The following is a 24,528-nucleotide window of genomic DNA, read 5'->3' on the forward strand; positions in this document are numbered from 1 at the left end:
GTGGGCTTTGGTGGGCTCAGCCACCCGCACTGCAGGCTTCCAGCTGGCCTGTCTCCTGGCTCCAGGAGCCTTTTGCCTGTTCATCTGGTGTCCGTCTCTGGAGGTGGTCAACAGCTCCCACAGTATGAGTCCACAGGGTCACAGCACCGCCCCCCTGCCCCCCCCCCCCCGCCACAAAACCACGCAGGACTCCTGGGCTAATGTGAAGAAGCCTTCATTGTGCACTGCATGAACACTGTGTCCAGAGTGTTATCTGGCCTCAGGAGGAAGCAGGATCTAGCCTGGAGGTGGGAACCTTCCCACCGCTGCTCCCTGGAGCTCGGCACAGATCCAGGGGAGGAGCAGAGCTGGGGGCCGTGGGGCCACAAGCGGGATTTCAGGAAGTAGCCCCTGGGTGATGAAGGAAAGCAGTGGGTCATTGTCCCTCCTGCTAACAGGATGGGGGCGGTAGCAGGACTTGCTGGCCCAGTGTGGCCAGGGATGCAGCTGGGCTGAGTAAGTGACTGAGGGATTACAACATGGTTCCCCAGAAGCTCCCCAATCTGCTTGGTCCAGGGGCTCAGCCATGGGCAGGGCTGGTCCCAGCTGTGCGTACCCGCAGTGCCATGCTGCCGGGGTGGTGAGTGAACAGAGTGGGGCCCCCCGGTGTGGAGGTTGCCCAAGCCCCCCAGGAGAACTTGTGCCACCAGGTCAGTGCTGGCTGGGCTGGGGCAGTGGGGGAAGGAGCGCTGCCCCACAGTGGGACTGTGGGCTCCCGTCCCTGGAGGCCCTTGGCTGAAGGCAGCAAACACAGGTGGAAGTGGCTGTCGTGGTAGAACTCGAGGGGGAGTGTGAGTCTGGGAACAGGCTGGCCACCTCGGACCCCCGACCCTGCCTCTCCCCTGCGGGTAGACAGAAAGAGGAGCAACAACAAGAGAGGAGAGAAAGGTAGAGCTGTGGGAAGTGAGGGGAAAGGAGGAAATGGTGAGCAAAGAGGGAAGGGGCAGTCAGGGGAGGGGACAAGATGGAAAGGAGAGAGAAGAAGGAGGTGAGACAAGGCCTCTGAGCAGGACGCAGAGCTGGAGGCAACCGGGGAGGGAGGCAGCAGGACGGGGAGAAGAAAAGGGGGAATGGAGGCCGCAGGAGAGCCTCAGGCAGAGTTGAGGTCCACAGCCTTGGGGTGGGCCTTGCGTGAGGCCAGCTCTGACAGCTTCTTCAGCCGCTTCTTCAGCTCCAGGGGGAACTTCTCATAGCACTTCCTACACACGGGCTTCATGTCAAACTCCACAAACTTGTTCCTGGGGGGGCCAGCAGTCAGAGTGTGGCTCCAGGAGACTAGCCTCACATGGGTGAGTGGGGGCAGAGGAAGGGCTTTCCCCAGCCCCCAGCCCCCAGCCTCCCCAGGCCATCAGCCCAGGCCCAGGGTGCAGTTCTTGGCCAGAGGTCACCGTGGATGGGCAGATGGGCCTCTGGCCTCCCTTCCCTCCAAGAGACTCCTCCCAGATTCTGACACTTCAGGACCTCCCATGGCTCCTACTGCCCATTGCCTATGAGCCTTGCACACTGGGCTCCCCCTCGCCGCTCACAGTGGTGCCCACCCTGCACCCTTGGCAGCTTCCTGGATGGCAGTGGTCTGACTCCTATGCTGGCGTGTGCTGCCCCCCTTGCCGAAATGCCCTTCCCTCCCCAAGGCCAAATCTTTGTATACTGGAAGCCTTTAGGAGACCAGCTCAAGTGGTTGCTCTCACCTCACCCCCGCCCCACCCACCCCACCTCTACACCAAAGGCCTTTTCTGCAGAGTCAGTTGCAAATGTGCATATTCCACCTTCCAGGCTTGGGGAGGTGGCATCTGCCCTTTGCTCCTGCTGGACGCCCACAGCCTGGCCATGAAGGGTGCTTAGGGAGGGTCTGACGGGAGGAAGAGCCCACAGAAAGCCCATTCAGCCCTGAGCCCCCATGATACACTCCAGCAGGAGGGGAGGAGGGAAGGAGGGACTGGGCGATGGGACTCACTTCAGGGTGAGCTTGCTGTTGCAGGTGGAGCAGGAGAAGCAGTTCACACACCAAGCCTTGTTGAGGGCTGACACCACTGTGGGGGGGGGGTGGCGGTGTTAGCAGGCTCCCCGCAGGCCCAGCTGTGCATAGTGAGGGCCAGCTGGGCCTGCAGCTGCAGGACCCAGAGCCCAGAGGGAGGAGAGGAGAGGAAGGAGGGACAGAGGAGGAGGGAGGAGGCTGAGGGACGGGGGCCTTACCATCACCCTCGATCACATGGCTGCAGGTGTAGCAGACGTCTCCAAAGAGCTGTGGGCCAAGGAGGGCACCAGTGTGGGCAGCAAGCAGCCACCCCTAAGCTCGCGAGGCAGCCACTCTCAGGTGGCCCTTCCTGCAGGCCACAGCCTTAGGCCTGAGGTGAAGGCACCCTAGCCCTTAGAATCGCCAACCCCCTCCAGCCCCCGGAGCATACAGTGGGTCTGATCCATTGTTTCCCAAAATGCTCCTTTGCTGCTGCTGGTACCTGTGAGAGGTGTGGCCTGGGGCAGTAACCCGCCCCATCAGCCCACACCAGAGCAGCCAGGCAGCTTTGCTGGACGTGGGTGGGAGAAAGGAGGGCAGTGACAAGTCCTCACAGCACGCCAACGAGGAAACTGGGCTCAGAGAGGGGCCCATTCTCGAGATCAAAGCTGGGAGCCAGGATCTGAGCACCAGGCCTAGCCTCACACCCACGACAGGACCACAGGGTGGCTCCAGGGCACCGTCCCCCCTCCTACTCACACCCTGCAGGGTGTTGGTGCTCCCAGAGCAGTCTCCTTGCAGGCCAAAGGGAAGGCAATGTTGCCCAGCCCAGTGCCCCTGCCATCCCGTACCTGGTTGTAGTGCGTCTCACAGTAGGCCAGCCCCTTCTTCTCATAGTGCCGGTGCCCCAGGAATGGCTTCTCACACTTGGCACAGACAAAGTGCTGGGGAGGAGAGTAGATGCAAGGAGGTGACAAGGTGGGCTGGCACGGGGACCCCAGGGCCCAAGCAGCAGAATGCCTGACCATGCCTGTACAGCTAGGCAGAAGCCTGCCACCTCTTGACTGCCCAGTGGGAAAGAGTTTGGGCTCTGAGGTCAGCAAGGCCTGCTCATCCAGAACCCAATGTGACACTCCAGGCCTGCACTGCTCCCTCACCAGCCTCAGCTCAAGGAGTCAGGTGCTGGCAAGGTGCCTAGAGTGGATAGGCCCTCAGGTGGTAGCTGCCCTGACTATTAAATGTGAGTCATGAAGGCATCTGCCCTGTGGGCATCTCCTCGGAGCCTGGAGGCATTGAGCAGCACCTTCCTGCGCAGCGAGGGTTTGGCCATGTGGCTGTGCCCTCCCCCAGCCAGGCTGGGTGTCAGATCCTGCATCGCCACATCAGTGGCAGACATCCCACAGCCTGCAGCTGGACATTCTCAAACAGGCCACTGAAGTATAGCTTTCTGGGAACAGCTGGCCAGCTCATGAGGTAGGGGGAAGCAAACATGCTTCCCAAATGTTTCCATAAGGAAAGTGGAGCCCACAACCCAGGGGTGAGTGCTTCAGGTGACCCAGGTGAGCACACCTGAGGAGCTCACTAGGAGGGGTGCCAAGCTCCTGTCTCATGGGACTGGGCACACAGCTGGTTCTCCGTTAACCATAACCCAACAAGGTAGCCCTGGGCAGCGCAGCCCACGATTTTCTCATCGCTTTGGAATCTCCTAGAATGCCAGGAGGTGAAAGGAAGGCTGCCTGACCCTTGTCTGTGTGCTCAGGTCTCTGCTCACGTGGATCTTGGGCTGGGGTCTCTGGCCAGCGGCAGGGAGGGGCAGCACCCAAGAGGAAGGTCCTGGGGCTGGGATTATGGAGGACCGCCTGGCTGGATTCTGACCATGACCACAACAATGACCCAGGGCATCCTCCCCATTCTGGGCCCTGGCCAGAGGCCACATGCAGCCAGCCTTGCTTACCTCCACATGCCACTGCTTGCCTAGCGCGTTGACCACGCGGCCCTCGATGGGCCGGCGGCAGGCACCGCAGATGGGCACGCCCATCTTGTCATGGCAGGGTAGGCAGTAGAGCTCCCCCTTCAGCTCGCGTGCCTCCGCTGTCAGCTCCTTCCTGGAAGACAACATGGGGCCCAGGATGGCCCTGCTCATTCCCTGGGGCCCCTCCAGCCCGGGCCACAGCGTCCCGAGAAGCCCTGTTCTGGCCAGCACAACAACTCACTGTGATCTCTGGTCTCTTTTGGGGCTTCCTACTCTCCAGACAGGCCCTGGGGCAGAATTCCTGTGAAGCCCTCGTTGAAGGGCGGCCTGTGTTCTGCCCCATCAGCCTACTGAGAAGCAAGTCTGTTCTCTGGCCCTCCTCCTGCTTTACCCAGACTGGGTGTCTTGGGTAGATGGGGAGGACTTCGGGGTCTCTGCAGCTTCTTTCCTCTCCTGCTCCCCTTAATACCCTACATCACGTGACCCTGACTTCCCTCTCTGCTTCATCTCGGCCATCGGTCCTCAGCAGTCAAGGGGCCAAGCATCTTTTGCCCTGGGTCTCAAGCCGGGCTGTGTGCACGGACCCTGGAACATGATCCTGGAAAGAGGTGCTTCCTGTAGCCTCCCCTTCCCACCGCCACCCTGCAGCCCTGCACCCAGTCCTGCCAGGCCCACTCTGGATGCCCCTCATTGCCCACCAGGCTCATCCTGCTTGGATAGGGGTCCCACCAGCTCAGCCACAGAGACCAGGCTATACACATACCCACAGTGGGTGCAGCTGAAGTGGTCCGCGTGGTAAGCATCATTCCGGAACATGAGGGGCTGCTCATCGATGACCAAGTGGCACCGCTGGCAGATGTACTTGCCCAAGCCCTTGGCCTTCTCCCGGTTGTGGCAAGGCCGGCAGAGGTGCCTACGGGAAGCGGCGGCCAAAGAGGACCACGTGTTGGGGACAGAACGCCCACTCTTCCTTTTCCTCTCAGACCACTGGGCCACCTCCCAGGAGAAGAGACGCCTCTAGGCCCCACCAGCAGCTTTACACAACACCTGAGTACTTCTGAGGAGCTCATCCAGCGGCCCCCAATCAGGTGGCCAGTAAGGCGACAAGTGTACCCTTTAAAGCGCAGTCCTGCCCAGGGAAAAGGCCAGGAGGAAATACACCAAACTGTTCATGGTTGCTGTCTCTGGCTAGTAGGCAAAAGTGCTACTTTTCTTCTTTCCACGTTTAGGTAGAAGAGATGTTTCATTGGCATTTGTCGAAAAATTAGTTTTACTCTTCAAATATCTCTTAACAAACATGAGTGACCTTATAATGAACACATCAGCCTAAATCCCAGTGTGCCCAGCCGAGTGGCCAGGGAGTGCTAGTCAGGCAGCTGCCTACCCCCTTCCTGGGGGGCTGCCAGACCAAGGGGGCCCGAGCAGCCACAGACTCTTTCTCTCTCCAAAGATAAACAGGGCTGTGTCCAACCAAAGCCCCAAAGCCAGGAACGGTCCTTACAGAGTCTTTTTTGTGAAGACTGCAGAGTAATTTCTGATGCTACTCCCTCCCTCAGGCAACAGCTGTGGACTGAAAGAAATCAACATGGTTTCTCTTTTCGCAGGCCTCAAAGGTAGCAGGAATTAGATACAGAGGAATTAGATACAGAGGCCCTGATTGTGACACCCCCTTGCTGCCCGCTGCCCACCTGCACCCCATCTATAACACACTCCTGATGCATCCGGAGACCTCCCTCCCAGGCCCCCAATCTGCAGGGGCCCTCCCATCCTCACTGTCCTCTATGGCACTTGGTATCCAATGCTGCCCCTTTGCAGGCAGGTCGGGAGGCTACTTCAGAAATCTGTCCTGACTTAAAATCCCCCAACCAGGTTACAGTGGGGTATATCCTAGATCCGTGGAGCTAGCTCAGCCTCCATGTGCTTGACCCCACACCTGTTCCCATATCTGGGCTCTGGACCCCATCCTGCACAACATCGCTCTCCATTTGCCCTGTGTACCTGATATTCCCAGCTGGTCCACACACTGATAGGTTCAGGGCCAGGGGCCCAAGCGGTATACCCCATAAGTACTCGCTAAGCCCCTGGTTGGCTCACAACTGCACCTCCACCAGCCCCCACATGCCCAGCACAGGACACTGGGCACAGGACCAGTTTGCTCACAAGAGTGAATGCATGACTATGCCAAAGGGGAAAGGAGGACAGTGGGTGTCACCTCCCTGGGTCAACAGGGCCTGGCTTGGGACCCTGGGCTATCTCTGCTCCACCAGTGGGCAGTGGACATGGCTGGTGGCTACAGTCTCCACGACCATGACAGAGGCTTTGCCCCCTCCTTCCTCCCCCACCCTTGCCTAGGCTGCCTCAGCCAGCCACCCACTGCCACTCACCTGCAGCGCATCACGTCTGCAGCCTGCAGTTATCTCGGCCACAGACGCACCCTTTCTCACCGCCCAGCTCTCAGCATTAGCACAGCACTCGGCACAGGGAGTAACTGTTGTTTCAGAGCTGTAGAAATTAATCAGTCCCCAAAACTCCCTGCAGTGGCCTGTGCCCAGGGACCTGCCATCCATGACCACCCGGGAACAGAAGGTCTGTAAGCCCAGAAATGCCCTGCTCAGCACAGCTGGTGCGAGCCAGTTCCCGGGCAGAAAGGGTACCCACGCCCTGGCCCCCAAGCCTGCACCCCACCAGCTCCCAGGAGACAGAATTGAGAGGTCCCTCACACTTCAAGGAGCCCCAGATGGGAAACGTTCTCTCAGCAGACCTGACCCCACCACCAGATCAAAAGGCAACCTTCGAAATATCTTTTCCAGGTAGAACTAAGATGGAACCTAAGAATTGTAGCATCAAGATGCAACAAAAAACAAAACAAAACCAACAGCCAAAACCCCTATGTTTTAAAGTGACACACACTTGGGTTCAAATCTTGGCTCTGCCACTTCCTAGATGTTAGTCAGTGGGCAAGTTACTTAACCCCTTTGAGCCTCTGTAAAATGGGGCAAAAATCCAAATGCACAGGGTTGTTGCGAAAAAAAAAAAAAAGATAGTACACCTGGCAGGTACTCCCTAAATGGCAGTCACATATATTTTAAATGTTTTAATAAAAACATATTACAGGTATGCGTTGCTTAACGTCCAGGATGCACATTAAGTGGTTTGGACCTCGTGCCAACATACAGGAGAGAGGCGGGCAGGATGGCCATGCCGAGGGACTGCATGAAAACTTTGGCTCCACCTCGGGTCCTACGTCATCACCAGCAGGTCTCCGAGAGCCAGGCCCAGCCCCCACCCATCTCCCCATTAGCCGAGCACTTGCTGTCCAGCCGGCCACCTCCAGCCCCACCACACCGGCAGCCCCCTTCCTTCCTCACTGCCTGCTGTCCCCATCTTTCCTAACAGGCTAGTAAACTCTTCTAGCCCTGCCCGCCCCAGCCTTGCCAGTTGGGCCACTTGGGAGGAGCCGCAGCCTCAGGCAGGGCGTCATGCACAGGGCGCTCAGGCTGAGTGAGGCAGTGGCCTCAGCTGGGCATCCCCCTGGTAGCCCGGGCAGCGTCTGCACGGTCCCTGCCTGAGGTGAGCTCGGTGGGACAGGCAGCTGTGGATGGGCGCCAGGACCCTTTCCCCTTGCTGCCCCAGGATGGGGGCGGGCAAGGGACAGAGAGCTAGTGAGAGACAGACAAGATCTCCCTATTTAGGAAAGTACTGTCCTGCTATGTCCTGTTCTCCTATCGGGATAACCTTACGGGACCATGGAAGTATGTGTCATCGGCCTTTGCCAGAACAGACGTGAAGCAACGCATACCTGTACTTAACCTTTTCGAGCCCAGCGGCACATGTAGCCACCACTGGTAAAGACAGAACCTTCTCAACCTCTAGGGTTTACTGGGAAGCTGCTGTACCACTGAGTGCACGCTGCCGTAAGGTAGGGACCTTTATGACTGAAACTGAAGAAATGGGTGTGTGCTGCAAATTACTGTGTTTACAGGGTATTGTATGACGTGTCTGAGATTTTGGGTATGAAAGATAGAAGTTTTGCAAATTTTTATTTGTTACTTTTTTTTTTTTTACCATATGTACCAGTAGACCCTGGTGGGGACTCAGGTATAATTAGAGGTACTTCATATTTACCACTAAACACTTAGGATAGGCTTGTGGGAGAAGCCAAGAAAAATCCTTCCAAAAATCTAGATGTACACAATGTTACAACATCCTTCCATTAATGACAACACGTGGGAACAATGAAAAATTCAAAGCAGAAAATAAATGTGTCACCAAATGGTTAAAAGTCTTCAAACTAGAAATGGTGATCTGATTCCCTGTGTTACCAGACAGGAAACCCTGGTTAAGTGCTCCTCTACTAACCAAAAGGTTGGCGGTTCAAATCCACCCAGAGGAAACTTGGAAGAAAGGCCTGGTGATCTACTTTCAAAAAAACAGCCATCGAATACCCTGTGGTGTGCAATTCTACTCTGACCCACATGGGGTTGCCGTGAGGTGGAATCAATGGCAACTGGTTTTAGTTCCTGGATAAATCAGCTTTGGAACAACACAGAGGAAGAAACTTTGATCACACAAGTACTACCAACACCCTAACACAGCAGAGCCAGATCTTGGGAGCCAGTGGTCCAAGGGCAGCAGTGGCGGAGTGAGTCGGGGAGGAGCCAGGATAGCTGAGGACTAGCCTCCAGGCTAAGCCCGTCCCAAAGGCCAGACAGCGCCCCATTATGGGGCAGCCTGCAGCTGCGGCCCGCTTGAGATAAAGGCCGTGATTTATTCCTCACGCCCAAGCGGGACCTAATTATACGGGGCAGGACACAAGGGCCCCATAGCTAGTATCCTAAAAGAGTTCCCTCTCACAGCTGAACAAGCTTCTCCAACTCCCACCGCCCACTCACAAGACCCCTCTGCTGCACCCAGGGCAGGATGGGGAGCACCGACCCATTGGCATGGCAGCCAGCCCCTCCCTGTGCCTACCCCCATTCACAGGAAATTGCCCCATTCTGAAACGTCCTCTTGTGTCTGTCAATGCTACTGAGAGCTCTACCCACCGTTCCCACTCCCCAGACTGAAGACAGTCACAGACTCAGCCTCTGTGAAATGTGCTGGGGGGCTGGGGACACACTGGCATATTCATGGACCATGGCACAAGAGACAGCGGTAGGAGCGACCCCACACCACACAAGGGCTCCCTCAGGAATGAAGCGGCCTTTCAGGGCCAGAGTAGCTGCAGGCTCGCCTCCACTCCTTAAATAGCCAGCCTTCGACCTCACCGTGAGGGCCACTGCTCCGCCACCCAAGGCTCCAGCTCATCGCCCTCCTCAGCGCTCACCTCCCTGCCCTCCGGCCCCTCCCACCTGGACCAACTGAGAGAGGTAAGGGGGTGGGGACGGCAGGGCGCTCAAAGACCAAACATAGAGGCCCAACGGGGCAGGGCAGGAGGGGCACCTTCTCTTCGATCACAGTAGGACCTATTGTCAGGGGCTCACCATAGCCTGAACTCAGTCCCACAAACGAGGGGCTCGGGGGCTGAGAGAGGGCCCATCACCCATGCTCTCGACCATTTGGCTACTTTGGCACAAGAACGAGCCAGAGGAAAAAGTTTGTGGGGAGAAGTGGTCAGCCCAAGGAGGGAGAGGGGTCCTCATGTGACACAGAAGACAACGGTCGCTGGCAGCATACAGCACTGCCACCAAGCCCTCTCACAGACACAACAGTCTGCCCACCTGTGCCTCCATGGAGGGAGGCAGACACTGCCACCTGCCTGCTCTTTGACCACCCTCTGTGCAGCCCTAAGCTGCCCAAGCCTTCTGGTCAGTGCTACGCTCAAGCCCCATCCCCCACCATCGAGGAACCAGAGGGACCTCAGGCCGAGGCCCACACTTTTTAAGAGGAAGTAGTGAGAGTGACCCAAATGTAAAAAATGAGTATCAGTGCTCATTAAACGGGGGAGAGGGATGAGGGGAACCTAAGCACCCCAGAAACAAGCCAGACAATAACAGTTGGGACGCCAGCGAGTCCACTGCTGCCGTCAGGAAGGTTTGGGAGGCCGGGGGGTAGTGCCAGTCTCTACCCAGGCAGGAGGCAGAAAGCAGTTTCCAGAGGCTCCGGTCCAGGCCCCTACAGGGGAAGGGCCAGGTAGGGTCGGAGCCATGTGGGGAGACCTGTGCAGTCACACAGAGCCCCTCTCCCCCACACAGAAGGCCCGTGCTCAGTTTAACGGCCTGCTGTAACTATGTTGAAGGTCTTACTTTTCAAACAACGGCCCTGCATTTCATTTAAAACTGGGCCCGAAAATTATGTGACAGGACCAAGAAGGTGCACTGTGTCTGGGACAGCTGCAGGGAGGACTGAGCAGAGCCACACTCCCAGCTCAGCCGAGAGGGGCCCTAGCAGACCAGAGGTGCTGGGGTCCCTGATCTGGCTCCCAATCCCAGAGCCATGGCCCAGCCCAAACGACCACAGGCAAGTTAGCGGATCCTGAGCCTGCTTCCTAGTCTGTGAAATGCCTGCCTCCCAGGACTGGCAGCACAGGGGTCCCTGCCCTGTACTGCCCTCACGGAGGGCCAGGTGAGGGTGGACATGCTGGCAGAGCCCAGGCTGGGGGGGGGGGCAGAGGGCACAGACTCACTCAGCTTAGCCCTCCGCGCCCTCCCCTCCTCCTGGTTCTGGGAGGAGCCCTCCACTCCCTTGGCCCCAGGCCCTCCCCAGCCCCCGGGGTTTCCCCAGCAACGGCCCCTCTGCTGACACTTTCCTCCTCTCCTTGCTGTGAACAGCAGGCATCACCCATCCTTCCTGCCCATGTCTACCCACCCTGCCTTGGGCTGTCCGTCTCTTCCCTTCCCCACTCTCTAGCTCTGAAGAGCTCTTCTCTCTCTCTCCTGCTTTCAGCCTGGTCCTCGCCCCCCACCCCCCGCTCCGGGCACACAGTCCCTCTGTCCCGGACTGTGTACTGCCTTCCCCTCAATGTCACAGCCCTTCTGGGGCCCTCTTTCTGGGCCCTTCACTGTGCTCCATACAAGTCTGTCTCCTCTGGCACCTGCCTGCGCTCCCAAATAACCCTGCTCCCTGCATTTCTCATCTTCAAATCTCCTCTCTCTAGACTGTGCTGACCCACCCCTGACCCAGGAACTGAGGGCGTCACCCACCAGGGTTATGTGGTATGAATAGAACCCTGATAGCAAATCCACCCCCAGGACAACTGAGCCCACATCCCACAAAGGGCGGGAAAGCACAGAAAGTGGAGAAAGGCAGAATCAAGGCACTTCTCACCTACAAACCCTCTCCCAGCTCCATCTGCAGCCCAGCCCCACAGGGTGGGGAGTGTAGGTCCTGTCATTGGGGTGCCCCACCTGCAGCCCCACAGGGCAGGGGAGTGTGGGTCCTGTTCGGGTGCCCCATCTGCAGCCCAGCCTCACAGGGCAGGGGAGTGTGGGTGCCATCAGGTGCCCCATCTGAAGCCCCACAGGGCAGGGAAATGTGGATGCCGTCGGGGTGCAGAAGTATGGTAGGCAACGAACCAGCCCAGGTGAAGCCAGTCAGCACCCAGAAGGGCATGAAAAGCAGGCTGAGTTCAGGGCAAGGCCTTGTTGCTGCTGCCGTCCGGCCCTCTCTTGCCCACATCCAGCCACCACCAGCCATGGGAGTGAGGCAGGCTGTCTGGGACTCTCCCTCTCCTTCTTGCCTCTCTACACTGGACTGAAATCCAAGCAGGAGTCAGCTGCTCCATGGGGGAGGGAGCGGGAAGCACCCTACCTAGAACTGGGTTCACCAGATGTAAGTGGTTTTAGACCGGGCCAACAGAGCTCAGCCTCACAGAGGAGGGCAGACTGGCTGAGTGAGGCCAGCAGCGGTAGCCAACCCAGGCCCAGGCCACTTCCCGGGCTGCAGGTCCTCGGGTGGAAAACCCTCACAGCCTCTTTCCACCTGGGTCAGCCCACTCTGCCCTCCTGGAAGAAAAGTGCCTCCTGGCTGTTAAACTGTTCTAGGGGTGAGGCTCAAGCACAGGGCTTCAAACTCCAGTCTCATCCTACCTCAAACTCCGGTCTCATCCTACCTCAAACTCCGGTCTCATCCTACCTGTATGCACGTGAGGGAGCTGGTGGGCTGAGAGCCCTGGGAGTCTGGGCAATGGGCAAGGCGGGACTAACTCCTGCTTGCCCTCCTGTGTGTCAGGAGCTGGGGGAGCTGCGTGCTGGGCACAGAGAAGCAGAGTCATGTCAGTGCTGGAAGGCCCTGTGGGCTCCAGGGGAAATGGTGGGGGCTCTGGCTGAGCAGGCTTCCTGGGGCAAGGCAGAGGCTGCAGAGGAGCCAGCTGGGCTCTCTGGAGGAGGTAGACCCACCCATCCTCAGAAGTGGGACTTGGGGACCACACGTGCCACCTGGACTGCGTTCTGATAGCACACCTGGGCAGAGTGGAAGATGGCCTTCCCGCCCCATTTCCCACCCCCCAGCCCTGGGCGCTCCCATGTGGTGCTGACCTCACCTGCCATCTCCAGGGTGCGGCCTGAGATGGAGTGTGCCAGCTGGGACGCCTAGACCTGGGCCCAGCCCTCACCCCAGCAGTACCCCAGAGGCACCCGGGGCAAGACCCAGGCTCTGGCTTTGTGTTTTGCTTTTTGCCAAAGTTCAGAACACTCCACAAACAGGCACAGGACGTACCCTCAGTAGTCACACAGGTCAGGATTGGGAGATCCTGCAGGTGCTCAGTCTGACTGGAGCTGGGGGGCACGCAGCAGGCTGTGTGGAGCTCATGTGCCCCAGGCACTCTGTGACCCCATTCTTGTTCCCTCCAGGCTCGTGCCCTGGCTCTGCCTCCAGCCAAAGTATGAATGGCCTTGAGGTGGCCCCCCCAGGTCTGAGTGCGAATGCCTCCCTGGCCACCATGGATCAATGTGGCCAGGAGACTCCACTGGAGAACACCCTCTTTGCCTCCTTCTACCTGCTCGACTTCATCCTGGCTTTTGTTGGCAATGCCCTGGCCCTGTGGCTCTTCGTTCGGGACCACAAGTCAGGCACCCCTGCCAACGTGTTCCTGATGCACCTGGCTGTGGCCGACCTGTCCTGCGTGCTGGTCCTGCCCACCCGCCTCGTCTACCACTTCTCTGGGAGCCACTGGCCATTCGGGGAGATCCCATGCCGCCTTACTGGCTTCCTCTTCTACCTCAACATGTACGCCAGCATCTACTTCCTCACCTGCATCAGCGCTGACCGCTTCCTGGCCATCGTGCACCCTGTCCGGTCCCTGAAGCTGCGCAGGCCCCTCTACGCCCACCTGGCCTGTGCCTTCCTCTGGGTGGTGGTGGCCGTGGCCATGGCCCCACTGCTGGTGAGCCCGCAGACCGTGCAGACCAACCACACAGTTATCTGCCTACAGCTGTACCGGGAGAAGGCCTCCCACCACGCCCTCGTGTCCCTGGCAGTGGCCTTCACCTTCCCGTTTGTCACCACAGTCACCTGCTACCTGCTGATCATCCGCAGCCTGCGGCAGGGCCCCCGCGTGGAACAGCGCCTCAAGAGCAAAGCTATCCGCATGATCGCCATGGTGCTGGCTATCTTCCTGGTCTGCTTCGTGCCCTACCACGTCCACCGCTCCATCTACGTGCTGCACCTGCACAGCCACAGGCCCTCATGTGCTGCCCAGCGCATCCTGGCCCTGGGCAACCGCATCACCTCCTGCCTCACCAGCCTCAACGGCGCCCTGGACCCTGTCATGTATTTCTTTGTGGCCGAGAAGTTTCGTGACGCTCTATGCAACTTGCTCTGTGGCAAAAGGCCCCCGGGGCCACCCCCCAGCTTTGAGGGGAAGACCAACGAGAGCTCGCTGAGTGCCAGGTCAGAGCTGTGAAGATCAGCCCTCTGGAAGCCACCCAAGTGGGACAATGGCTCACGGTGCTGCCCAGGAGTCCGTCCATCCCCTCTCCCGCAGACACAAACTGGCATCTCAGCAGGCCACTCCCCTGGTTCCCGGACATGAGCTCAGTCACCCTTAGGGCAGAGTCCAGACTTCAACCAGTGCCTGAACCCCTACAAAAAAAGAACCGCTGGAAGCCCAGCCACCTCCTCTGAGGCGAGGCATGTTGGCCCTGCCCACTGACTGCTGGGTGAGGAGGCCAGGGGGCTAACCACTAGTAATGAGCACTGTTCTTCCTTTCCCAAGCCGCCCACCTGGCTCCCAGGATTCTTCCCATGACAGAAACACCTCACGGCAAAGCTTTGCAGAAGGAATCCCAGAAGGTGGTCAGAGAACAAGCTTCAAGAGGTGGAGGGGTGGGGAGGGGTATCCAAATATTTCCTCTGAAGTGCGGCATAATTTGAGTTCCCTTTGTGGTACATTCACTGGACAACCCCTGACTTAATTCAGGGGTGTGGACCATACAGTCCAGCTCATTGTTGGATTCATGGTGCCATCTGCTCTTAGCTCTCCAATAGACCTAAAGAGACCTCGCGTGTGGCCTGATAATCACTGGTGCATCTCGGCATTAACCAGTCCCTCCCTGGTTCTGGCCAAGAACACAAGTCAGCAGACAGTCCCAGGAGCGGAGCTCTGTTGCTGCCTGGGGAACCCCAGGGCAGAGCAGAACCTTGTGGGAACCTGTCTCCCACTATCCTGGACAGGCAGGGGCATCCTTACCCCTGCTCCCTCTTGAGAAGCCTCTCCCAGCCTCAACAGGCCATCGCCCCAGCAGGTCCTTTTTTGTACTTGTTACATGGTCATAAATATAACATAGCTGTAGTTTTAACAGTATGAAGGGGCACTGGTTTGGTTAACATGACATCCTTCCCAGAACTTTCCTCCCTTCAAACCAGGAATAGCAAAGTGGTGGAGAAAGCAGCAGAGGTGGGCCTGGGGCATGGGCTGCACACACTCTCCTCTACTTCTTGATAGCCCACAGCACCATGTCTGCACCATGGGGTTGCAAGTGCCAGCCTAGGTCTCTTTGAGAAAGGACTCTTGTTAATCACACACTCCAGCTGGCACCTACCCCTCTTTCCCTTACAGGAATACTTTACTTCTAAATCACATCTGTCTAGTGCTGCTATAACAGGAATACCACAAGTGGATGGCTTGGTCCCTCTCCTCTCTGCTGGATTCTCTCTTTCATATCTCAAAAGAGACTGACTCAAGATACAACCTAATCCTGTAGATTGAGTCCTGCTTCATTAATATAACTGCTCTAATCCTACCTCGTTAACATCACAGAGGGTAGGATTTACAACACATAGGAAAATTACACCCGATCACAAAGTAGAGGATAACCATGCAATATTGGGAATCATGGCCTAGCCTAGTTGTCACACATTTTTGGGATATACAATTCAATGCATAACATTCTACCCTTTGGCCTCCAAAAATTCATGTCATTGCCACATGTAAAACCCATTCACGCCATCATATCACCACAAAAGTCTTAAATCAACTCCAAATGCAGATTCCATTTTCTGAAAAATTCCTCTTCATCTGTGAAATCTAGAAAACAAATTATCTGCTTCCAAACCCTGGTGGTATAGTGCTTAAGAGCTACAGCTGCTAGCTAAAAGGTTGGCAGTTCAAATCCACCAGGCACTCCTTGGAAACGCTATGGAGCAGTTCTACTCTTGTATAGGGTAGGGTCCTATACAAGAGTAGACCCTCCTATAGGGTCGCTATGAGTCAGAATCCACTTGACAGCAAAGGGTTTGGTTTTTTTTTTTTTTTTTTGGTTTGGCTTTCAAAGTACAATGGTGGAACAGGCACAAGGTAGACATTTGCACACAAATGGCAGAAATTGGAGGGAAAGAAGGAATAACAGGCACCAAGAAAGTCAACAGAACACATCAGATTAGCCCTCAAAGCTTTAAAATAATCCTCTGTTCTCTGAAACCACTTAGGCAATGGCCCTGACCTCCAGACTCTGGGTGTTGGCCACACTCTCCAAATTCTGGGTGGAAGCAACTCAGCCTTGGGCTTCAGCTCCACCTTCCAGGCCCACTGGATGGCAACTCTGCTCCATCAGATTTGGGCGGCCCCATTCTCTTAGTCCATCTGAGTGATGACCCTACCCCCTCAACTCCAGTAGGCGTTCTTCTGCCCCTTGGGCATGGCAGCCCTGACCCCTCAGCTTTTGGCAGTGGATCTGGCTCCATCCCACTGGCTCTCATGAGTAGCAGCCCCACATTCTGGAACTGAGTTGGTGAAGATGTGACTCTTTAAAACCTAGAAGGCTGTTGCCCCACACTTTGAGACCCCAGAGGTCTTGGCCATGCACTTTGAGATGGAGGCAGCTCTGTTTTCTGTGTTCCTTGTCTCTTCAACTTCTACTTCCAGATTCCTAGGCCTCTCTGCCCCTCAGACCTCTGGCCCAGAGTCTGCCCTGCTGGGGCAAATGTTCCAAAGCTCTTTTAGCACCACCAGTAAAGGACTGAAGGCATCCCGCTCAGCCAGTAAACCTCGGTCGGAAAGCACTCAGCTCTCCTGCTCTGTGGTTCGGCAAGCTTAGCTTCAATGACAAGCACCCGGAGGTACCCCACTCTGCCAGGAAGCCTACTGTGCAAAGGCACTCAGCTCTCTCACCCCATTAGTCTGCTCCAGAGCCATCTCTCGAGGGCCTCCTAGTTCTGCTGCCAGTTCTCTGCTGCTGCTTCTTGCAGTCTGCACCATCTCCTGTGTTACAGCTCTCCTTACTTCCTTCTGAACCCTCACCAGAGTTGCCTTTGATGTTCATAATTCCACCAACAGTCGCTTCAGGGAAACCTAGGTTTTTACTATTTGACACTTTAAAACTCTTCCAGCTTCTACCCATTACTTAACCCCAAAACCACTTCCACATTGTAGGTACCTGTTAGAGCAGCATCCCACTCTCCTGGTACCAAATTCTGTCTTAGTTATCTAGTGCTGCCATAACAGAAATACCACAAGTGGATGGCTTTAACAAACAGGAATGTATTTTCTCACAGTTTAGAAGGTTAAAGTCTGAATTCAGGGTGCCAGCTCCAGGGCATGGCTTTCTTCCTCTGTCAGCTCTGGGGGAACGTCCTAGTCACCAATCTTCCCCTGGACTAGAAGCTTCTCATCTCAGGGACCCTGGGTCCAAAGGACAGGCTCCACTCCTGACACTTTTTTCTTAGTGACATGAGGTCCGTCTCCTCTCTGCTCGATTCTCTATTATATGTCTCAAAAAAGACTGACTCAAGATACAACCTAATCCTGTAGATTGAGTCCTGCTTTATTAACATAACTGTCTCTAATCCTGCCTTATTAACATCATAGAGGTTAGGATTTACAACACATAGAAAAATTACATCAGATCACAAAATGGAAGACAACCACAATACTGAGAATCATGGTCTACCCTAGTTGACACTCATTTTTGGAGAACACAGTCCAATCACAATAGCATCTTATTTCCCAAAACATTTCAACCTATCCAGGACCCTCCCCACAGACCAGTAGTGCAGGTGGTATTGTGTGTATAATGGCTCATGAGAGGACCGGTGGGCAGCACACCAGGCTGATGACTCAGCTAATCAGAAGCTCAGCTTCCAAGGCTTGTTCCCAACCTCTTACCCAGACAGCTGACACTTGGGCACTGTGGAGGGCCAGCATCGTGCCAGGTCCTGGAGATGCCAGGATATGCCAGCTGAGCAATGCGTCTCTCATGGCGCAGGTAACAGACAAGACCGTCACCAGCAGTGTCAGGGAGGGAGATGAAGGAGGTGCGCAACAGAGGACAGCAATGGCAGAAGAGCCCAGGAAGGAGAGCTAGCTGATGGAGCAGACACTGAGTGGCGCTAAGGACTCCCAGATCTCTGGCACTGCAAGGAGGGAGAGTGGGGTCTTCCACTGCAGTGGAGACTGCTGGAGAAGCAGACCTGGCCAGGAGCGCAGGGGTCAGGAGCTCCACTTGGGGCCCACTGCATAGGACACACATGGAGTCAGCATCACTGGGGCAGTCTCACCAAGGGAGAGGTCAGGGATGGAGGTAAAATTTTGAAGTTTTCCAGAACACTTGAGACTCGGGGACTCTGTCCCCAAGGGCAAAGATGAGGACAAAGTCCCAAATAACCCCAAGACTTAAGAGACGGCAGGGGCCAAGGAGGCTGAGCAGGCGCCTGAGCAGGAGCAGCCCTGAGGCAGAGGAGGAGTTCACGGAGGCGGGGCCGGCTCTGGCGAAGCTCGGCAGGTCAGGGACCGCTGGCTGGCAATGTGGCAGTCACTGCCACAGGTGGGGGTAGGCGCACAGGGGAGGAGACAGCAGGTGTGCTGCAGGGACTACACAAGCCAGTGTAGCACAGAGGGAGGCAAGCTCAGGGTGTTTAAACCATGGGGCACCCCAGGCCTGGCCCTCTAGACAGGGAGAGAGGGAGGCTGGAAGCAGAGGCCCTCGAGGAGCCATGAGGAGTGAGCTGGGCTTCGAGAGGTGCAGCAAAGGGAGGAGTAGTGCAGGGGAGCAGGGGCACCCTGGGCTTGCACCCTCAGGGAAGTAGAAGAGGCAGCCACCCACTGCAGGGGGAGGCACAGAGCAGTGGTGGGAGAGGGGTCTTCTTGGAAGGAGGGAAACAAATCCTGCTATACAGTCACTATGAGTCGGAAATCAACTCAGCGGTAGCGGGTCTGGTAAGGAGACCTAAAGGAGCCCTGGTGGTGCAGTGGTTAAGCACTCAGGCACCAACCAAAACGTCAGCAGCTATGGTATGGCAGGTAAGGCAGGCACTGCACGGGTCCTGGGCGTGTGCGCCACTGAGCACACTGGTACAGCCAACGGCAAATCTCTGGGAAATGGCACCTATGACAAGCACTGAAATTGCACCCCTGTCCAAACATCTGACCCCCCTCTTTTAGATAATATTACCATGATACCAGCTCAAAAATACAAGTCAAGCTAATTAATCTTTTAACTAACACACCAGCATGCTTGCAGAAGGACACTGGGCCATACGGGGTTAATAGAAGCTGCTCAGTGGCACCAAGTGCCCAGGGCCAATGCAATACCCTAGATATGCCCACCCACTAGCCACCCTGAGGGAGGAAGGTGTGTTGGTCTGCTTCTGTAAAGATGACAGCCTTGGAAACCCTAGGGAGCAGTCCTACTCTGTCCTATCCCGTCTCTGTGAGTCGGAATCAACTCAGGGCAGCAGGCTTGGTTTTCTGGTTTGGAAGGAAACCTAGTGCAATGGAGTGTACATCCTCAGTTTAGTGTGAACTTGGGCAGCCTTCTTGGGGGATTCCTCTCCAGCAATGCTCAGCCGCGTGGGTGCAGGCGGGGACTGATGCAGCTCCAAGTCCTTTATCCCATCACTGTCTTAACTGGCTCCTGCTCCAGCTACTTTCCTCCTCATATCAGCTGTCAGCCTACGGCCTGGGAATAACCATGACCCCGGGGGGACCCTGACTCTTGGCGCCCAGTCTCCCCAGCCTCAGGCCACACCAGAAGTGGGTAGTATACCATCCCTCCCGCAGGGACAAAATGGGGTTGGCACCTGTAAGTGGCCGTGGCCGCCCTTCTCTGCCCAGGGCCCTGTGGCCCCCTCCTCACCTGCCCGCATTCTTCACGAAGCCCAGGTCTGCCAGCTCCGTGTCACACAGCTCGCAGCGGAAACACCCGGGGTGCCAGTTGTTGTTCATGGCCTTGATGACACGGCCGATGATGAACTCGCCTGCAGGAGGAGCGGACCCTCATTGCCCACCGACACCAGCTCTCAGCCTGGCTCTTAAGAGTGCCCATGGGCTCCTTTCCCAGAGCACTGAAAGGGACTGCCCACAGGCCCTAGGACCGACACTCAGAGGGACGCAGGCAGGGGCCCACCTGCCCCGCATCCTGCTGCCACCCCTCCCCTACCCCCGCCACTCCTGGGCAGCCCTTACCACAGGTCCTGCAGCACGGAGCAAACAGCATTTGGAAGTCGTGTTCACAGTATTTCCGGCCTTCGAACTGCAAATGAAGCCAGAAGAGAAAAGATAAGCAAGCCATCCATCATTCCCACAAGCTACGTTGGCTGATCTTTTGTTGGTCAGGACCTGCCCTCTGGAGGGCTGGACAAGCAACTCCCTCACGAAACCGTGGCCACTGCAGGAAGCAGGGGTGGGAGGGCCTCTGGGAGAGGGTGGTAGTAAGGAGTCAAAGGCAGTAAGGGCTGAAGAGGGGAGAGGAGGGCATACGAGACTGAGGGAGCAACAGGTCCAAGGCCTGGAGGCAAGGGACTGGCTCATTGGATGGGCAGGACAGCAGAGGGTGGGGCTCAGTAGGAGCTGGAATGGCCGCAAGGCCAGGTCTCAGGGGCCATAGTGGTATGCTAAAGATCTTGGCCCTGCTGGTCCTGCATACAGGCTACAGAGGAATTTTCAGCTGGGAAGGGATGAGATCACCTTGAATTCTAAGCCCAGCTCCCGCAGAGGCCACTAAAGACCACAACAAGGGGAGTCTGAAGGAAGGGAACACAGGAAGGGCAGGGGGACCCAAAGGAGAAACCCAAGTCCTTCAGCCAGCAGGATCTGTGTGGACACCAGCCTGGCAGCACTGTCCCCACCTGGGCTAGGAGGGTCCTTGCACTGGCCCCAAAACATGGCCATGTTTGGTTTTTCCCTGTTCTCTAGGATGTCGTGTTAGGCTGCAAGTGCATACAGCCCTGCCCAGTGACCTACAGAGACATCAGAATTTAAATCATACAGCTACAAATATTTCTTGAGCACCTACTGTGTTCCAGGCCTTATTCTAGGCACATGCCCACCCTCCCACTGCTCTGACAGTTCACCAGCATTTCCCAGGAGGCAGGAAGGAGCTGGGGAACAGCTGCTCGGCTCCACCAAGCCATGTCTGTCCATCAGCCACTCCCATCATCTTCCTCCTAAATATATCCAGCATCTGGCCACTTGTTACCACTTCCACTACAGCCACCAGTGGTGTGTTGGTAAATATTTAACAACCAACTCTCTGGGGAGGAAAAGTCCTGATCTGTAGTGTTTGCCAATTTCTATGGTGTAAATATCCCACCATGGCCAATTTCAAGCTACCAACATAAGGTCACTGAATGTGGGGTTGAGAGCAGATGTGCTACAGCTCACCACTATCTAGTGTTCCTTCATATAGGTACAATAGACCTTCGAGGCACAGACAATAGAAAATAGAATGTTTTGAGTATTTCTTACCTTTGTGGGTGTTTTTAATAATATTTTTTACTTCTCCATTCACCTCTCCCCCAGTCCCTGGTAACCACTAATCTGTCTCTGTGGATTTGCTATTCTTGATATTTCATATAAATGGAATCATACAATATTTGTCCTTTTGTGTCTGGCTTATTTCACTCAACAGTTTTTCAAGGTTTATCCATGTCATGACATATATCAGGACTTCATTTCTCTTTATGGCTCAATAATTTTCCATTGTATATTGCTATGGACTGAACTGTGTCCCCAAAAAGTATGTGTTGAAATCCTAACCCCTGTACCTGTAAATATGACTTGGTTTGGATATCAGGGGTTTTCTTTTGTAATGTTAATAATTTCATGCCAGTGGGGGGGTGGATCCTAAACCTTCTGAGTTAAAGAAGACCAGAACAGACACAGAGACACTGACAGAGGGAAGACAAGCGCCAAGGAACTCCAAGGAACTCCAAGGAACTCCTGAGGCCACAGACAGAGAAGGCCCTCCCCCTGAGCCACACTCTGATTTCGCACTTCTAGCCTCCTGAACTGTGAGAAAATAAATTCCTCTTGTTTAAAGCCACCCACTTGAGGTATATTTTGTTACGGCAGCACTAGGTACCTAAGAAATATGTATATACCACATTTTGTTTATCCATTCATCTGTTGATGGACACTTGGGTTGTTTCCACCTTTTAGCTATTGTGAATAATGCTGCAGTGAACACTGGTGTGCATTTGTCTTTGTTTAGCTTTTTGAGGAACCACCAAATTGTCTTCCACAGTGGCTACACCATTTTACATTCCCACCAGCAACGCACGAGGGCTCTAATTTCTCTACATCCTCGCTAATACTTACTATTTTTCCTTTCTTTTACAATCACCATCTTAATGAGTATGACATGGTATCTCATTGCCATTTTGATTTGCATCTCCGAAATGGCTAATTTGTTTTTAATGTAACTTCTTTAATTTCAAGTTTATATAATTTAATATTTTATTTATTCTGTCGTTGTTGAGAATATACACAGCAAAACACATACCAATTCAACAGTTCCTACTATACAATTTAGTGACATTGACTACATTCTTTGAGTTGTGCAACCATTCTCATCCTCCTTTTCCGAGTTGTTCCTCCCGCCATTAACATAAACTCACTGCCCCCTAAGGTTCCTATCTAATCTTTCTAGTTGCTGTTGCCAATTTGATCTCATATAGATGGTTCTTAAGAGCATAATGCTCAAGGCAGGCATTCTTTACTAGTTAAGTTAAACTATCGTTTGATTTTAGGAAGAATTCAGGGGATATTTTTGATTTAATTTTTAAAGATTATCTCAGGGCAATAGTTTCAGGAGTTCACCCAGCCTTCATGGAATATAATTTAATTTTTACTAATGACTTAGTTTAATAACTTGCTTGCAAGAATGTTGAAAATTTAACCATCTGCCCTGTGAGCTGGTGCAGGTCTGTGGAGGCCCTTCACTCTCATCCAGACTGCAGCAATAGCCTCCCACCTGGTCTCCTGCTTCTGTCCCTACCCTCTTAACTGTGTATCCTCAACACAGCAACCAGAGTGGTCCTTTTTCAAGTGTCAGTCAGATGATATGACCCCTCTACTCTATACCCATCTCACAGAGTACAATGGCCACAGCACCACTCCAGATCTGCCTTTTGCTGCCCCGCCCTCATCTCCTTCCACCTTCCCTCTCATTTCCTGTGCCTCAACCGCACTGGCCTCCTCCCTGCTCCTCCAGCATCCCAGCCCTGCTGCCCCCTCAGCACCTTCACACTGGCTGTGCCCTCCTTCAGGTCTGCTCAAACAGATCTTCTCTGTGGTGCCCACCCTCACCACCTCCCCATCCCGAGATTCCTTATTGCAAGAGCACTCATTACTATCTGATATACACTTACTGTGTTTACTGTTGGATCCCCGTGAGGGGTAAGCACCACAAGGGCAGAGTCTCTGTACCCTTAGTGCCCCCAGAGGGGGCCAGATGAGCGATGACTCTCCTTCAGTGCCATGGCACCCAGAGGAGCAGGCTCTGCACCAGCAGGAGGCAAAGCTGGGCTCAAGGCCTGATATGACAGCCCTCACCAGGAATACACCCTAGACATGGTCTAGAGCTCCCTGCAGCAGGCTCTGCAGCTGGGGTGGTGGCTCGGACTCCGAAAGGGCACCCCACCGAGTGTCCCAAGCCCCCCACCTGCCCCAAACATCCTCACCTCATAGAAGAGCCCCTCAGGGAACTGCCGGAAGCACTGGGCGCACACGAAGCAATGCTCGTGGTACAGCTCCCCATTGCTGTTGACGATCCTCTCTGCAGGCGCAAAGTGGGCCTGGCAGCGCTGGCACACGGCGTTGGCCAAGGCATTGGACATGTTGCTGGGAAGAAAGGGAGTGGGCAGGTCAATACTGAGGGATGGGCTGATAGGGAGCAGGCCCAGAGGGCTGCTCAAGCTAGGCAGGCCTGCCTCTCTTTAAAAAGCTAGAGCTTCCCAAGGTAAGGAAGGTCACTCTCACCACCGGAAGCTGCCTCGGCACTGTGGGGGCTCGCTCACCGCAGTCCGGAGCCACTGGCACGGCTGCCACATGCTCCTGCACTCCTGCAACTGCCATGTGAGAGAGCACACTAAGGTTGGCAGTGCTTCCAGCCAAGGTCACAGTGCCAGTTGCAGCAGGCACCGGGGCAGGGCAGGTCAGGGCCTGCCCTCTGAGGGGGAAACAGTCCTGCCTGAGGGTGTCCTTAGGCAGGAGGAGCCCAGGGAGGAGGGAGAGAGGTGTGGGCTCAAGTGTGGGCTGTGGGCTACGGACCTTACAAGGGGTTTTTGCCACATGGAGACAGACTGGAAACTGCACAGGGGGCACCCAGCAGGATTTTGTCTCTTCTCTGCCTAGGAACCACCTGCATGCCTCAGCCTGGTCTCAGTTGTGCTCTGGGGACCCAAGCCACCTCCTGTGTCCATCCGTACTCAGGCCAGAGTACTGAGGCCAGGGCTGGGTATGGCAGCAGCAGTTGAGGAGAGCCCAGGATGACAGGGAAGTTCAGTGCCCAGTACCTTCTTCACTGCCCAGCTGGTCTCATGAAGCAGGCCAGAGGCCCGCCAGGCTCAGAGGCTGACTCCCCTGGTTGCTGTCACAGGGGGCTGGTCTCGATATCACTGGTCCTGACAACACTCTGAACCAGCTGCCCTTTCTCTCCTGAAGTACACACCCTAGGTGGTAGAGAGGAAGTTCCATCGCCTGACTGTGAGCAAGACCTTGAACGTCTTCTAGGGCTTGGAGTAGTCAGAAATCAACAGGAAATCCTGAGACTGCATCTGGACTTCCTCACTCAAAAAAGCACCCAGAAAATGAAGGCACAAAAGGGTTCAGTCCAGACCCAGACTCTCGGACTGCTCCTTAAACCCAGACCTCTGGCCCTTTACCAAGTAAGCACACAGCTGCCCTGTC

The 24,528-nt window shown here is 55.4% G+C and overlaps 2 protein-coding genes across 5 annotated transcripts in view; one reads left to right on the forward strand and one right to left on the reverse strand.

The window, feature by feature from the left end:
- Positions 1–185: 185 nt before the first annotated feature.
- The window catches only part of LIMS2 (LIM zinc finger domain containing 2), a 62,180-nt gene continuing 37,837 nt past the window's right edge, over positions 186–24,528 (reverse strand). For all 4 annotated transcript variants that reach the window (XM_049889104.1, XM_049889103.1, XM_049889102.1 and 1 more), the window contains 9 exons: positions 23,301–23,460; positions 19,804–19,870; positions 19,475–19,595; positions 4,729–4,878; positions 3,948–4,098; positions 2,845–2,937; positions 2,233–2,281; positions 1,994–2,069; positions 186–1,277 (listed from right to left, as the gene is read on the reverse strand). In XM_049889104.1, coding sequence (XP_049745061.1) covers positions 1,130–1,277; positions 1,994–2,069; positions 2,233–2,281; positions 2,845–2,937; positions 3,948–4,098; positions 4,729–4,878; positions 19,475–19,595; positions 19,804–19,870; positions 23,301–23,456 — 1,011 coding nt within the window. In that variant the 5' untranslated portion in view covers positions 23,457–23,460 and the 3' untranslated portion in view covers positions 186–1,129. The remainder of the gene's footprint in view (positions 1,278–1,993; positions 2,070–2,232; positions 2,282–2,844; positions 2,938–3,947; positions 4,099–4,728; positions 4,879–19,474; positions 19,596–19,803; positions 19,871–23,300; positions 23,461–24,528) is intronic.
- GPR17 (G protein-coupled receptor 17) lies at positions 12,772–14,212 on the forward strand. Its single transcript, XM_049889105.1, has one exon. The coding sequence runs from the start codon at positions 12,787–12,789 to the stop codon at positions 13,804–13,806; it is 1,020 nt and encodes a 339-aa protein (XP_049745062.1). The 5' UTR covers positions 12,772–12,786; the 3' UTR covers positions 13,807–14,212.

This window comes from Elephas maximus, chromosome 6, assembly GCF_024166365.1.
Source record: "Elephas maximus indicus isolate mEleMax1 chromosome 6, mEleMax1 primary haplotype, whole genome shotgun sequence".
NCBI lineage: Eukaryota > Metazoa > Chordata > Mammalia > Proboscidea > Elephantidae > Elephas > Elephas maximus.

What these genes read in the sequence shown, in the direction of transcription:
- GPR17 (XM_049889105.1), top strand. Translation starts at nt 12,787, where the DNA reads ATGAATGGCCTTGAGGTGGCCCCCCCAGGTCTGAGTGCGAATGCCTCC.